At 27.1% G+C, this 11,075-nt stretch overlaps 1 protein-coding gene across 1 annotated transcript; it reads right to left on the bottom strand.

Annotated features, from left to right (window-relative positions):
* Nucleotides 1-256: 256 nt before the first annotated feature.
* On the bottom strand, nucleotides 257-10,777 carry LOC107421775 (WAT1-related protein At1g68170). The gene is made up of 7 exons (XM_016031088.4): nucleotides 10,457-10,777; nucleotides 6,389-6,451; nucleotides 4,906-5,022; nucleotides 2,532-2,775; nucleotides 1,498-1,653; nucleotides 804-955; nucleotides 257-656 (listed from the first exon to the last, which is right to left on the bottom strand). Exons 1-7 carry the CDS (start codon nucleotides 10,651-10,653, stop codon nucleotides 425-427), a joined length of 1,161 nt encoding a protein of 386 aa, XP_015886574.1. The 5' UTR covers nucleotides 10,654-10,777; the 3' UTR covers nucleotides 257-424.
* Between the last annotated feature and the right edge of the window lie 298 nt (nucleotides 10,778-11,075).

The raw sequence follows: 11,075 nt of genomic DNA, 5'->3' as shown, positions 1-11,075 counted from the left end.
AAAGTTGTTATAAAGTTAAGAAAGAAAAAATAAATAAACATAAAATTGAACACGATTTCCAAATTTTGTTTTTTTTTATTTTTTATTTTTTCCTGCCCTCCTTGAAGTTTTAGTTGTTTAAAATATCTAACAAACTAGTTAATTGAGGCCGACTTAGTTGATATACTATTCATAATCACACTTAAGAAGTTGTAAATTCAAGATTGTGGAACAGAGAAAAATTATAATAAATGACAAAAAAAAATTTCTAACAAACTAAAACCATCATTAACCAAGACTTGATAGAAATAAATTACATACAATTACATAGAAAAAAAATTACAAAAAAATTAAAAACTAAATTAAAAAGAAAGAGTTAAAAACTAGTCACGTTACCAAAATACCTTAATATTTTTTTAGAGCCAACAAAATCTACTTTATATATTTATATATCTTGTTTGGAACCATTCACCCGAACAGGCTCTATGGATACAATTACACTAGGAGTCTGGACTTCATCTTGGACGGATTTAATTGATGTAGCTTCAGTACTACTTATTGGTGCCGAATCTCTTGACCCTTTTGAGCATGGCATTTTGGATGTCAACTTTAGCTCCTTATTTTTTCCCCACAACACACAATATAGGCCTGATACTATGAGTATTGCTCCCATTAAGCTGTTGCATATTCAATATCTAGGAGTTAAAAGCATACCCCAAAAAAAGGGAAAAAAATATTACGGACCTATAATATGGATATTATATATATATATATATATATAATTCATGCAAAAAACATTGAATCAAAATGAAGTAGGTAAAGACCTTCCCAAGTTTAAATGTTCATCAAGAAAGAAAGTTCCAGCAATTGCAACAAACACGAGTCCCAAAGGATAGAAAGCAGATGCAAACAATACACCCTTCTTAGCTGAACACCAAGTTATTATTGTAACGCATACTCCTGAGGGGAACATTCCCTGTAACACAATAAAGCCAATACGCAGATATGATAAAAAAAAATAAATATAAATAAGAAAAGTATATCATGATAAAGCCAGTTCTTTAGATAACTTTTTTCCCCAAACGAGAAGGCAAAAAACAGATATAATGCTTTCTTTTAGTTAATATGTTTTACAATTTTATTTTATTTAAACTTTTCCACCATATTCGAAGTATTATATGATCATAAGTATAAAACATATACAATTTCTACTTTTCTAGATTCTCCTTCTCAGGAATCATGCATCTTTAGTTATATAAAATTTATTAGCTATTGATAAAAATTTATGAATGCATATTCACTTCTAACAGTATAATAATTGATTCACAAATATGCTGGGAGAAAAATTACCGTGATTATTTTAATATATATATATATATATATGTGTGTGTGTGTGTGTGTGTGTGTGTATTTATAAATGAGGATTTACTCATGCAAAGATTAAAGAAGAAAAGGGGAAGGCCAGGGGCAGAAACCCTTTTCGTGTATGTTTACAAAGAATAAAAGTAATATATGTACCACATAAATAGCTGTCAGTAGTCTGATGTTCCAACCAAGTTTCCACTTAGACCAATCTCTCTCAACGAATACAGCGTATATGGTAGCTTGGATTGATGCAGAAACACACATCAAAGCAGTAACACTGTAAGGAGGATACTTCTCACCCATCTTAGCCTGTCAAGAAACATATAAAATAATATATATAAAAATTATATGTAGATGTGTAAATATATATTTGGGTTATTTAGGACAAATCCTCCCAGAACTATACCACTATACGCTGTATTGTGAATTGCCTAGCAGTACCCGTGAAATTTCCAAAAAATGATATGTGAATACAATTTTATAATTTTTCTTTTTTCTTTTTTTAATGAGGCTATAGCATTGGACGGAGTTGAAAAATATGCAATCCTAACATATTAACAAACTGACCAGTTTCCAACCTCCTCCAATATTATAATCTAAAGGAGAAAAATAAAATTACATGAATTGCCCTCACAAAGTACTATTTGGAAAGTACCAAGGAGTATTAATGATGCTAACCTCGTAGTTCAGGAGACAATTTGTAATACATGGCACAGGGAACACTGGTAAATAAATATATATATATATATATATATTATTGAATGCATAGAGTTTTCTATGTGACGAAACTTTTTTAATAAATCATTGACCCATAAATATTTATATCTGATAGTGTACATAAAAAATAAATATTTATGGACAATTAAGGTCATGTTTTATAATCAACTGTCAAAATATTTGTTAAAAATTATTGTGTCTAAGTAGCTGGTACATATGACTAGCTATTATTTATATATATATATATATATATAATTTGATTCTATAATGTGAATGCCTATATATTGTTTTATGGTGAGGATGTCTTTAAAAGGAATGGTTTTTGAAAAAGATAATAATTTTTTCAAACATCTGTACAAAAAAATGATATGAACATCCTCGTTATAGAACGACTTACTAAATATGTATGTATGTATACTACGTTATTGGATAATGTGGTTATATTTCATAGTAACGTTTGTATGGAATACCTGAATCAGCAACCAAATTGTCGTAGATAAACAATTAGATATGGAAAGGAAGGAGCCCAAGGCGTAATTAGTGTTCCTGTGATGCACTGTAGTATCATAATTTTGTAACAAGTTGATGCCAGTTGACCACATCTTGATTTCTGGTCCTTTGCAAAGGATGAAAATCATTGCCCCACTAAAACTTACTACAACTCCTACCACCTTAGCTTTGCCTGCCAATGTTCTAATTCCAAACATCTCCAACCTTTCAAAGGTAGTGAGGGAATTATTAGCTAGCTCTTTTACTCAACAAACATATAGAAAAACAGGATGAGGTTATATTATAATATTCTCATGATTATTAATAAATAAATGAGAATGATGAGAAAAAGTGGATGACAACTCTTCTAGACATTTAAAAGAAGAAATATTTTATTTATTAGCACTGTTAATCATTATTAATCAAATTCATATATTATAGAAATATTAGCAGTCAAACATTCTAAACTTTATCGAAATTAACATATTATATTCTAAATTTTTTTTTTTGGCATTTTGCACTCCAAACTTTCTTTTTTGCTTATATCGTTGGTTTTTCTGTTAAAAATACATAATAGAATAATCAGATGCTTAATACGTGCTCATTAAACGAGGATGAATCAAATAATTTTATAATTTTTAGATTCTATTTGGAACCTAGGAAATGTCAAGGAAAAAAAAGGGGGGGGGGGGGGGGAAGGGGGGGAAGGCTTCGATCCATTGGTAAAATAAAAGTTTTGCTTTTCTAAAATATCATTTAACAAGAAAAGAGATAGTCAGAGAGAGTTATAGAGAAAGAAAGAGTACAAAAAAAGAAAAGAAAAAAAGAACAGAGATAGAGAAAGAGGAGAGAAAGGAGACATGACAGAGAGATTTACCGAGGGAACGAGAGTTTGTAAAAAAAAGAGTACAGAGAAAGAGAAGAGAGAAACAGAGAGACAGAGAGAGTTACAGAAAAAGAGAGAGTACACAGATAAAGAAAAGAGAAGAGAGAGAGAGAGATAAAGAGAATTACAGCGAAAGAGAGAGTACATAAAAAAAAATATATATGAGGACAAAGACAAAGAAAGAAGAAAAAGAGAACTTCATTCCATCGCAGCTTTGAGATTGTTGGAGTTACTGAGAGTAGTGGTTTGGAAGAAGAAAAGAAAAAGAAAGGGCTTTGGGTTTGAAAGAGCAAGTGGGGAGTGAAAAAGATGAGAAATGAAAGAGAACAGACATGGATGTGGAAGGGGGAAGAAGAAGAAGAAGGAGAAGGGATTTCGATGAAGAAATTCCTCAAATTCCTTTATTGAAACTCTAATTTTTAAATTGAAAATAGTAAAATTATCTGATCTATTCTTGTTTGATGAGTACATGCGAGCACTAATCATTACATTATGTATTTGTAATAAAAAAAACTAACGGTACAAGCAAAAAAGAAGTTTAGAGTACATAACGTCAGAAAAAAATTTTAAAATGTAATGTGTCAAACCTTGATAAAATTCAAAGTACTTGACTGCCAATATCTATATATTATATGATAATTTAAAGCTGTTCAAAAAGTTAGGTTTATTTTTTCAATATTAAATGTTTGTTTACATAAAAAGTCACAATATAATTAAAAATATCCAATTATATATTTGTCGTCTCATAATGAATTTTATTGGCCTTCGATGACCAATATTAATAAACAGTAAAACACTTACAAAATAAAAAGAAACAGGATTTGACAGTTTAGTAAATGCTGGAACTACTAATTGCATTTGGTGTGTAATGCAAAAAATAGTTATCAGTTTTTTAAAAACTTTCAATGAAGCCGCCTCTCAAGACAATTCAAGCATTTGGACTTTTCTCCATAACCGAACGCCGATAAAGAATTTTGACTTTTTCACTTCCTCTGTTTTTTTTTTTTTTTTTTTTTTTTTTTTTTTTTTTTTTTTTTAATGTTTTGCAGAGTCCTGATGATGATATTATAGAATGTCTTTTTTCACATCCTTAACCAGCTTTTGATCCTCCTCTAGTGAGTGGACAAATGCCATTGCTATTTAGCTCTGTTGAAATTAAACTTGAATTGTTCTTGTTGAGAAAACGGGTATAGTTTGATACATAGAGAAGCTAGAGCGGGAAAGGAATGAAAAAAGACTTCGGATACCATTCATATGTGGCTCATTTGCGTTTTATTGTCTCAAATGAACGAAAAAGCAGATGAACACGGACGGTGTACAGTTCAGCCAAGTTTAAAATGAGTTTCTCAAAAAAAAATTAAAAAAAAAAAATTTGGAGATCCAAATGCAGGTTTCAATACAAGCCAATTTCCAAATAAAAAGATTAGAAGTAAAACTTATAGTTACGACGAAGGTAAGAAACTTATTACCCAAAGATTGCACCCATGATAAAAGACAAGGCTGGAATAAGGTTGGACATAGAAGATGCAAATGTGGCCGATGTTAAAGCCAAGCTCTCAGCAAATATACTTTGGCCCAGTGATCCCCTAAATCAATTATTAGAACAGAGTTAGTACGTAATTCAAATATAACGTATAGCACAACATGTAAACATTAAAAATAAATTATCTATCTTTTTTTTTTTTTCCCCTTAATACCCTTTATTTAACTTCCCTTAATTTCACAGTAATCTAAATATTTTTAAATTTTCAATGGAGACCTCGGCTTTAAACTATGCTGTTAATATAGGACAATAAATGATACATACAAGCAATATAGAAACTCAAAAACTATAGTTAACCCCCCCCCCCCCCCCGGGGGCGAAATTGTGCTTTATAGAGCACACATATCCCTTACTCGTGCAATTTTTCTTATACAATATTATTTTCATATTATTTTCGTTAATGCTGTACAATTTTTTATGATGTTAAACAATTTTTCTTTCCATAAACTAAAGTTATAGATTTTTTTCTTTCAACTTTTTCATTTATTTATATTTTTATATCCTTTTCATAAATTGAAATTATAAGGATAAATACTAGGGACTCACCAAAAAGTATGGACCTTACCTTATCATAGATGAATTGTATATATATCACTTTCTAGTATTACTTGTCAAACAATAATAAAATGAAAAATAGATCAAAGGTCTCATATATATAAGCCTAACTTGGGGCTTGTAGGAAAAATGGATGTACAAAAATATAATTGATCTTAATCTATAAAAAAATAAGAAAAAAAATAAACCCTGTATATATAACATTTGATATATAGATATATATACATATATAAATGTATATATAGGATATCTGCAAATTTTAAATTATGGATACTAATTACGAAAATGATCTTTTTAAAAATGGTTATCAATGTATCACTCATAAAAATTGCTTTCTTCAATAATTATCCTTTTTATACATATTTTTCTATATTTATAAATATCCACTTTATAAAATAAATTACATATATAAATATATGTATTAAAAAATTCTTATGGTGTGGATTCAATATACATCATTAATATCCATTTTTGTATATTTTTGTGTGATAATACTGATGAAAATTTTTAAAAAAATCATTATCAATATTGAAATCTACCTAATAAAAATATATGAATTTCTATACCATAAACAAACTGCATATATATATATACAGTTCGTTTATGGTGCGGATGGTCCTCATGCGGACCACAGTATTGGTGACAGTTTTTCATAGTATTGGTGATAATTTTCTAAAAATCCATCGTTAATACTATAAAAAACCATTATTAATACTGTAATTCTCATACGAACCGTGTTCATCATAGAATTTTCATATATATATATATATATATATATGCTCATTCTTGACTGCAACGACAACAGTTATATCTACGGAAAATATCATTGTGTGATTTTAACTTTTCTTATGTACCCAAATATCCCGCAAAGAAATCCTTGAAAACCTGTCATCCATGTCAATTTCGGTCTTTTCTTCCTGCAATCAATTGATATACGGTATAATTAGCAAATGTATAATACATTGTACACGACTAACGAGGACTCAATGATTTAGCTTATCAAAATATGTTTACGTGCAGCGAGGGACCCAGAAAATATATCTAAAGGGGCACCAACAGGCCCGACTTTCTGGTAAGACCACCAAGGCTATTGCCTTAGGCACAAAATTATTAGCCCACTAATTTTATGTTAAATATATATATATATATATATATATATATATATGAAACCAAGGGTTCCAATTAAAAGATTCATAAATGATTATTAGAATTATTTGAAAATAAGAATCATGAAAGCTATAATAGTTATGTGATTTCATTTTTCTAATATTATTTTTTTATCATTTTTAATATTTATTAATAAGATTATTATATATATGAGTTGAAACAGATTTATAGGTAATGGTGGATCAATTTCAGCAAGTCTTAAAAAAGTGAAATTGCAATAAATACATTAATGGTTTGATCATCTTAATTTGTAGGCAAAAAATTGTTAATTATTTTAATGCATTTTTCAGTTTTTTTTTTAAATAATTAAGAATATATTTTTTTCATGTAAAAAAAAAATTGGCATTTCTTTCTTTTTTGATGTGACATGCTCAAATACTTCTAAAAATAAAAAAATTATATTCAAAGTTATTTTTTGAAGTAAATTGAGAAATTTAGTCTATTGCATCAAGGTTTTTTATTTCTTCTCTCAACTTCCGAAATGGGATTTTAATTTTAGTTTATATTTTATAATATATTTAGTGTATGATTGTTTTTTGTAGGTATTTTTTAGGCTAGGTAACGTATCGTGTTAAATTGTATTCGTGTTATATTGTGGTAACGTATCGTGTTAAATTGTATTCGTGTTATATTGTGTCATGTTCATGTAGAATTAAGTTAATCCAAACACAACTCATTAAGTTTTTGTGTGAAAATAGATAAATTCGAACCTATTCGATAAATTATTATGTAACTCGTCACCCAATCCGTTAATCCATTAATGATAAATACAAATTTGAAAATTTAAATTTTATTTAGTTTTGAAATAATAAAATAATATTTTTTTAAAAAAATTACAAAAAGTTTTGTTTGTTTTTAAATTTTTAAAAATTAAACTAAAAAAATAAATTAATACATGTTTAACAATAAATTAAGTAATTTTAATATTATAACACTTATATAATTACCAAAATATCTCTTTTTAATGGGTTTAATTCGTTTATTGTGTTTCACCCATTAAAACCGATTAATTTATTGGATTTTATTGGATGACACTGATATGTAATTTACACGATATCGTCAATCCAAACTCGTCGTAAATTATCTTGTGGATTCATGGTGTGTTATCGTGTCGTGTGAGATTTTGCCATATCTAGTATTTTTATGTTAAATATTAAAAAGAATAAAATAAACTTTGCCAAAAAAAAAAAAAAACATTTCTATTGGACACTATCTTCCTTTCTTGCCTAAGGCCTCACGTACCCTTATATACATATATAAAACTGATATGTATAAAATATTTAAATACTTACTCGTGTAAGAGTAATCAATAAGTATTTTCTTATTCAACTAAAAAATTTAGAAAATTTAAGACTTTAATTTCTTTCAAAAAAATTAAGACTTTAATTAAATGCAATTTGTTAACTACAATTTTAATTCAAAATACATACATATATAAGCGATAGTAAAATAATAAAAATTTTAGGAAAATAAAAATTCTATTAATGGTCGGAACTTTTACCAATATTAATGTTATAGATAATTTTATAATTTTTAATAATGATTATGTGGGTCACTGGATTAGATAAGTATCATTTCAATTTCTAGGAATTTGAGAAGGTGTTCTATTTTAAAGGATAATATATATATATATATATATATATTTTGTATTATTTATACGAAAATAAAAAATAAAATAAAAAAAATCACCTAGGTTTGTCTATGCTTAGTGGCAAATGTTCTGTTGGATGCTTGACAATTGTTATTTTAATTTAAATATAAAAATTTAGACTAAATGTAGTAACTTTTGCATTTCTCATATAAGTATAATTCATTTAACTCAGTGATTAGCATTCTAATTAGATAGTGATTTTTTTATTAAAAAATAATTAAAGAAAAATTTATACAGTATCGTTTTTTACATGCTATCATTTAAATATATAAAAATATAAAATAACTTTGTATATTATTTATAATACCTAAAATGTCTGCAATTTATAGAGTTTTAACTACGTTAAAAAACATACTTTTTTCCGTCAAATTTTTTTATTCATAAATCGTTTACAAATCAAATACCACTCCACACAAATTCTTATTCTTAATAACGCTTTTAGATGAAATTGATAGTTATAGAAATTATACCAATTTTTTTTTTTTTTGGTTAGGACACCTTTAGACAATAAAATAATGTATTCATTTTTAAATTCGATCTCAAAATTATGAACGTTTCTAAAAATGTTATAGTCGTATACGTTTAAACGTATTTGAGATATCCAGTCACATACTTTTAAGCATATTTGAGATATTTGTATTTGAAAACGTCCAGTTGCATAATAAAATACATTTGAGATGTTCAGTCGCATACTTCCAAACATATTTGAGATATTTATATCTAAAAACATTTGAACATATACCTTTAAATATATTTAATATATTAAACCACATATTTCTGAACAAATTTGAAATGTTCAATTTTATATTTTTAAATTTAAATATGTTTAATTAATAAATATCCTTAATATTAATTTTAAATGAGATAAAAATATAAATTTACAATGAAATTGTATAGAGTTTATTTGATAGTGTAACTAGAACTTCTAATAATTAAAATATCATATATATATATATATATATATACACAAATGCGTTGCTATAAAATCAAAATATAAAAGGCTAACAATTTCCTTTTTTTTTTTATTAAATATAAATGCATTGCCATAAAGTGTATATACATTATAAAGTACTATAGTCAAATTTATCCTATCACTTACTATAAATTTAGTCCCCCAAAAAAAAAAAAAAAAAGAAAAGAAAAAAAGAAAAGAAAAAAGAGAGAACTTTATTATTGTCTAGCTAATTATCATCCACATCATTTGTGGCCTTCAAGTGCGTGCATCTGTACGCACTAGCACTAGTTCCCTCCACTACCTTTTCTTCAATTATATGTATATATATTTTCTTAACTACTTATCTCAACTAGCTTTTCTTGAATTGTATTCTTAATTTCTATTCATTTTCTAGAAACTTCATTGTGTATTATACAAAATGAATTAAATTTAAATATCTATAAAGAACCTCAAAATGAATTAAACTTGATTCTTTTCTAATAATCTATATGTATCCAAAACAAAAAACTGAATGCATATTGCTTTTACTAGTTTGTCAATAAAAATTGTATCTTTTGTTCATTGCATTTTTATTTTTATTTTTTTCTCTACCAATTTTTATATTTTGCACTACTCTGTTGATTTTATTTATTTATTACGGTATGCTAAAGTATCGCATATTTTAAAACACAGTATTTTTTTAGCTATTGAGGGTCACGCTCTTTCGTTTTGTTGTGTTCTATATATGCTTTATTATTAATTTTATTTATTTATTATTTTTTTTTTATAATATATGTGTGTGTGTGTGGGCGCGTGTGTGTTAATTCAAGGCTGCATAGAAACATTAAATGAAATAGAAATTAGGTCAAGTTATTTTTTTAATTTTCTGCGACAGAAATGAGTTCAAGTTTTTCGACAAATAAAAAATGTACCAGTGAGGCTAGCTAGCTACAATTGCTATTTTAATTAAGGATTGGAGATTACAGAAACGATAATACCTTTTGACGCTAAAATAAAAAATAAAAAAAAATTCAGGGAGTATTATTGGCTCAAAAAATCATAAAAAGAAAACTAAATTATGTTAAAATATATCTATTAAGCAATGAATATTGTGAAATAACATGTTAGATAATGAAGAATAAGATAGGGTGTGATAGAGAGAGTAGTTACCTTTCCACAAAGAAAGCAAGAGGAACCATGAAAGCAGAGGCAAAAATGAATCTATAGGCAATCAGAATATTCACGCTCATCCCATCGTACAAAACAAGCTTATAAAGAACATTTAGACCTGCATACAAAGCTTGAGCCACAACCATTAACAACACTGGTTTAAGCTCATTAATAAAACCATACATTTTCACACCCATAATTTACTTCACAGCTTCGGTATCCAAATCTATTTAAGAAAACTCATGGAGAGACTGTCCATTTAGATGTACCCACTATTTAAAAAGTATTCTAGATTTAACGTGTAAACCACAGTCTACATTGATGTCACTGACAAAGTGAAAGTAAGCCTCAAAGTAAAAGTTATATCCGCGTATATATATATATATATATATATATATGTATATAGAAATGTAGACAAATTTTCGTGGAATCCATGCCTAAAACCTTAGTGGAGTACTTTATTAATAGTGATTGTGCCATTAATGTTAAAGTCGTAAAAATGCCAACTATAGCTAGCTAGAAAGACTATTCCAGAACACGCACATTAAGTGGTTAGCATTAATTAACAATTTGGAAACTGCTTTACATCATTACTCTATATGGAATTTAGGATCGATTG

The sequence above is a fragment of the Ziziphus jujuba genome, chromosome 7, assembly GCF_031755915.1.
Source record: "Ziziphus jujuba cultivar Dongzao chromosome 7, ASM3175591v1".
Lineage (NCBI taxonomy): Eukaryota > Viridiplantae > Streptophyta > Magnoliopsida > Rosales > Rhamnaceae > Ziziphus > Ziziphus jujuba.
The sequence above is the reverse complement of the archived record's forward strand: the minus strand, read 5'-3'. Positions and strand labels throughout refer to the sequence as shown.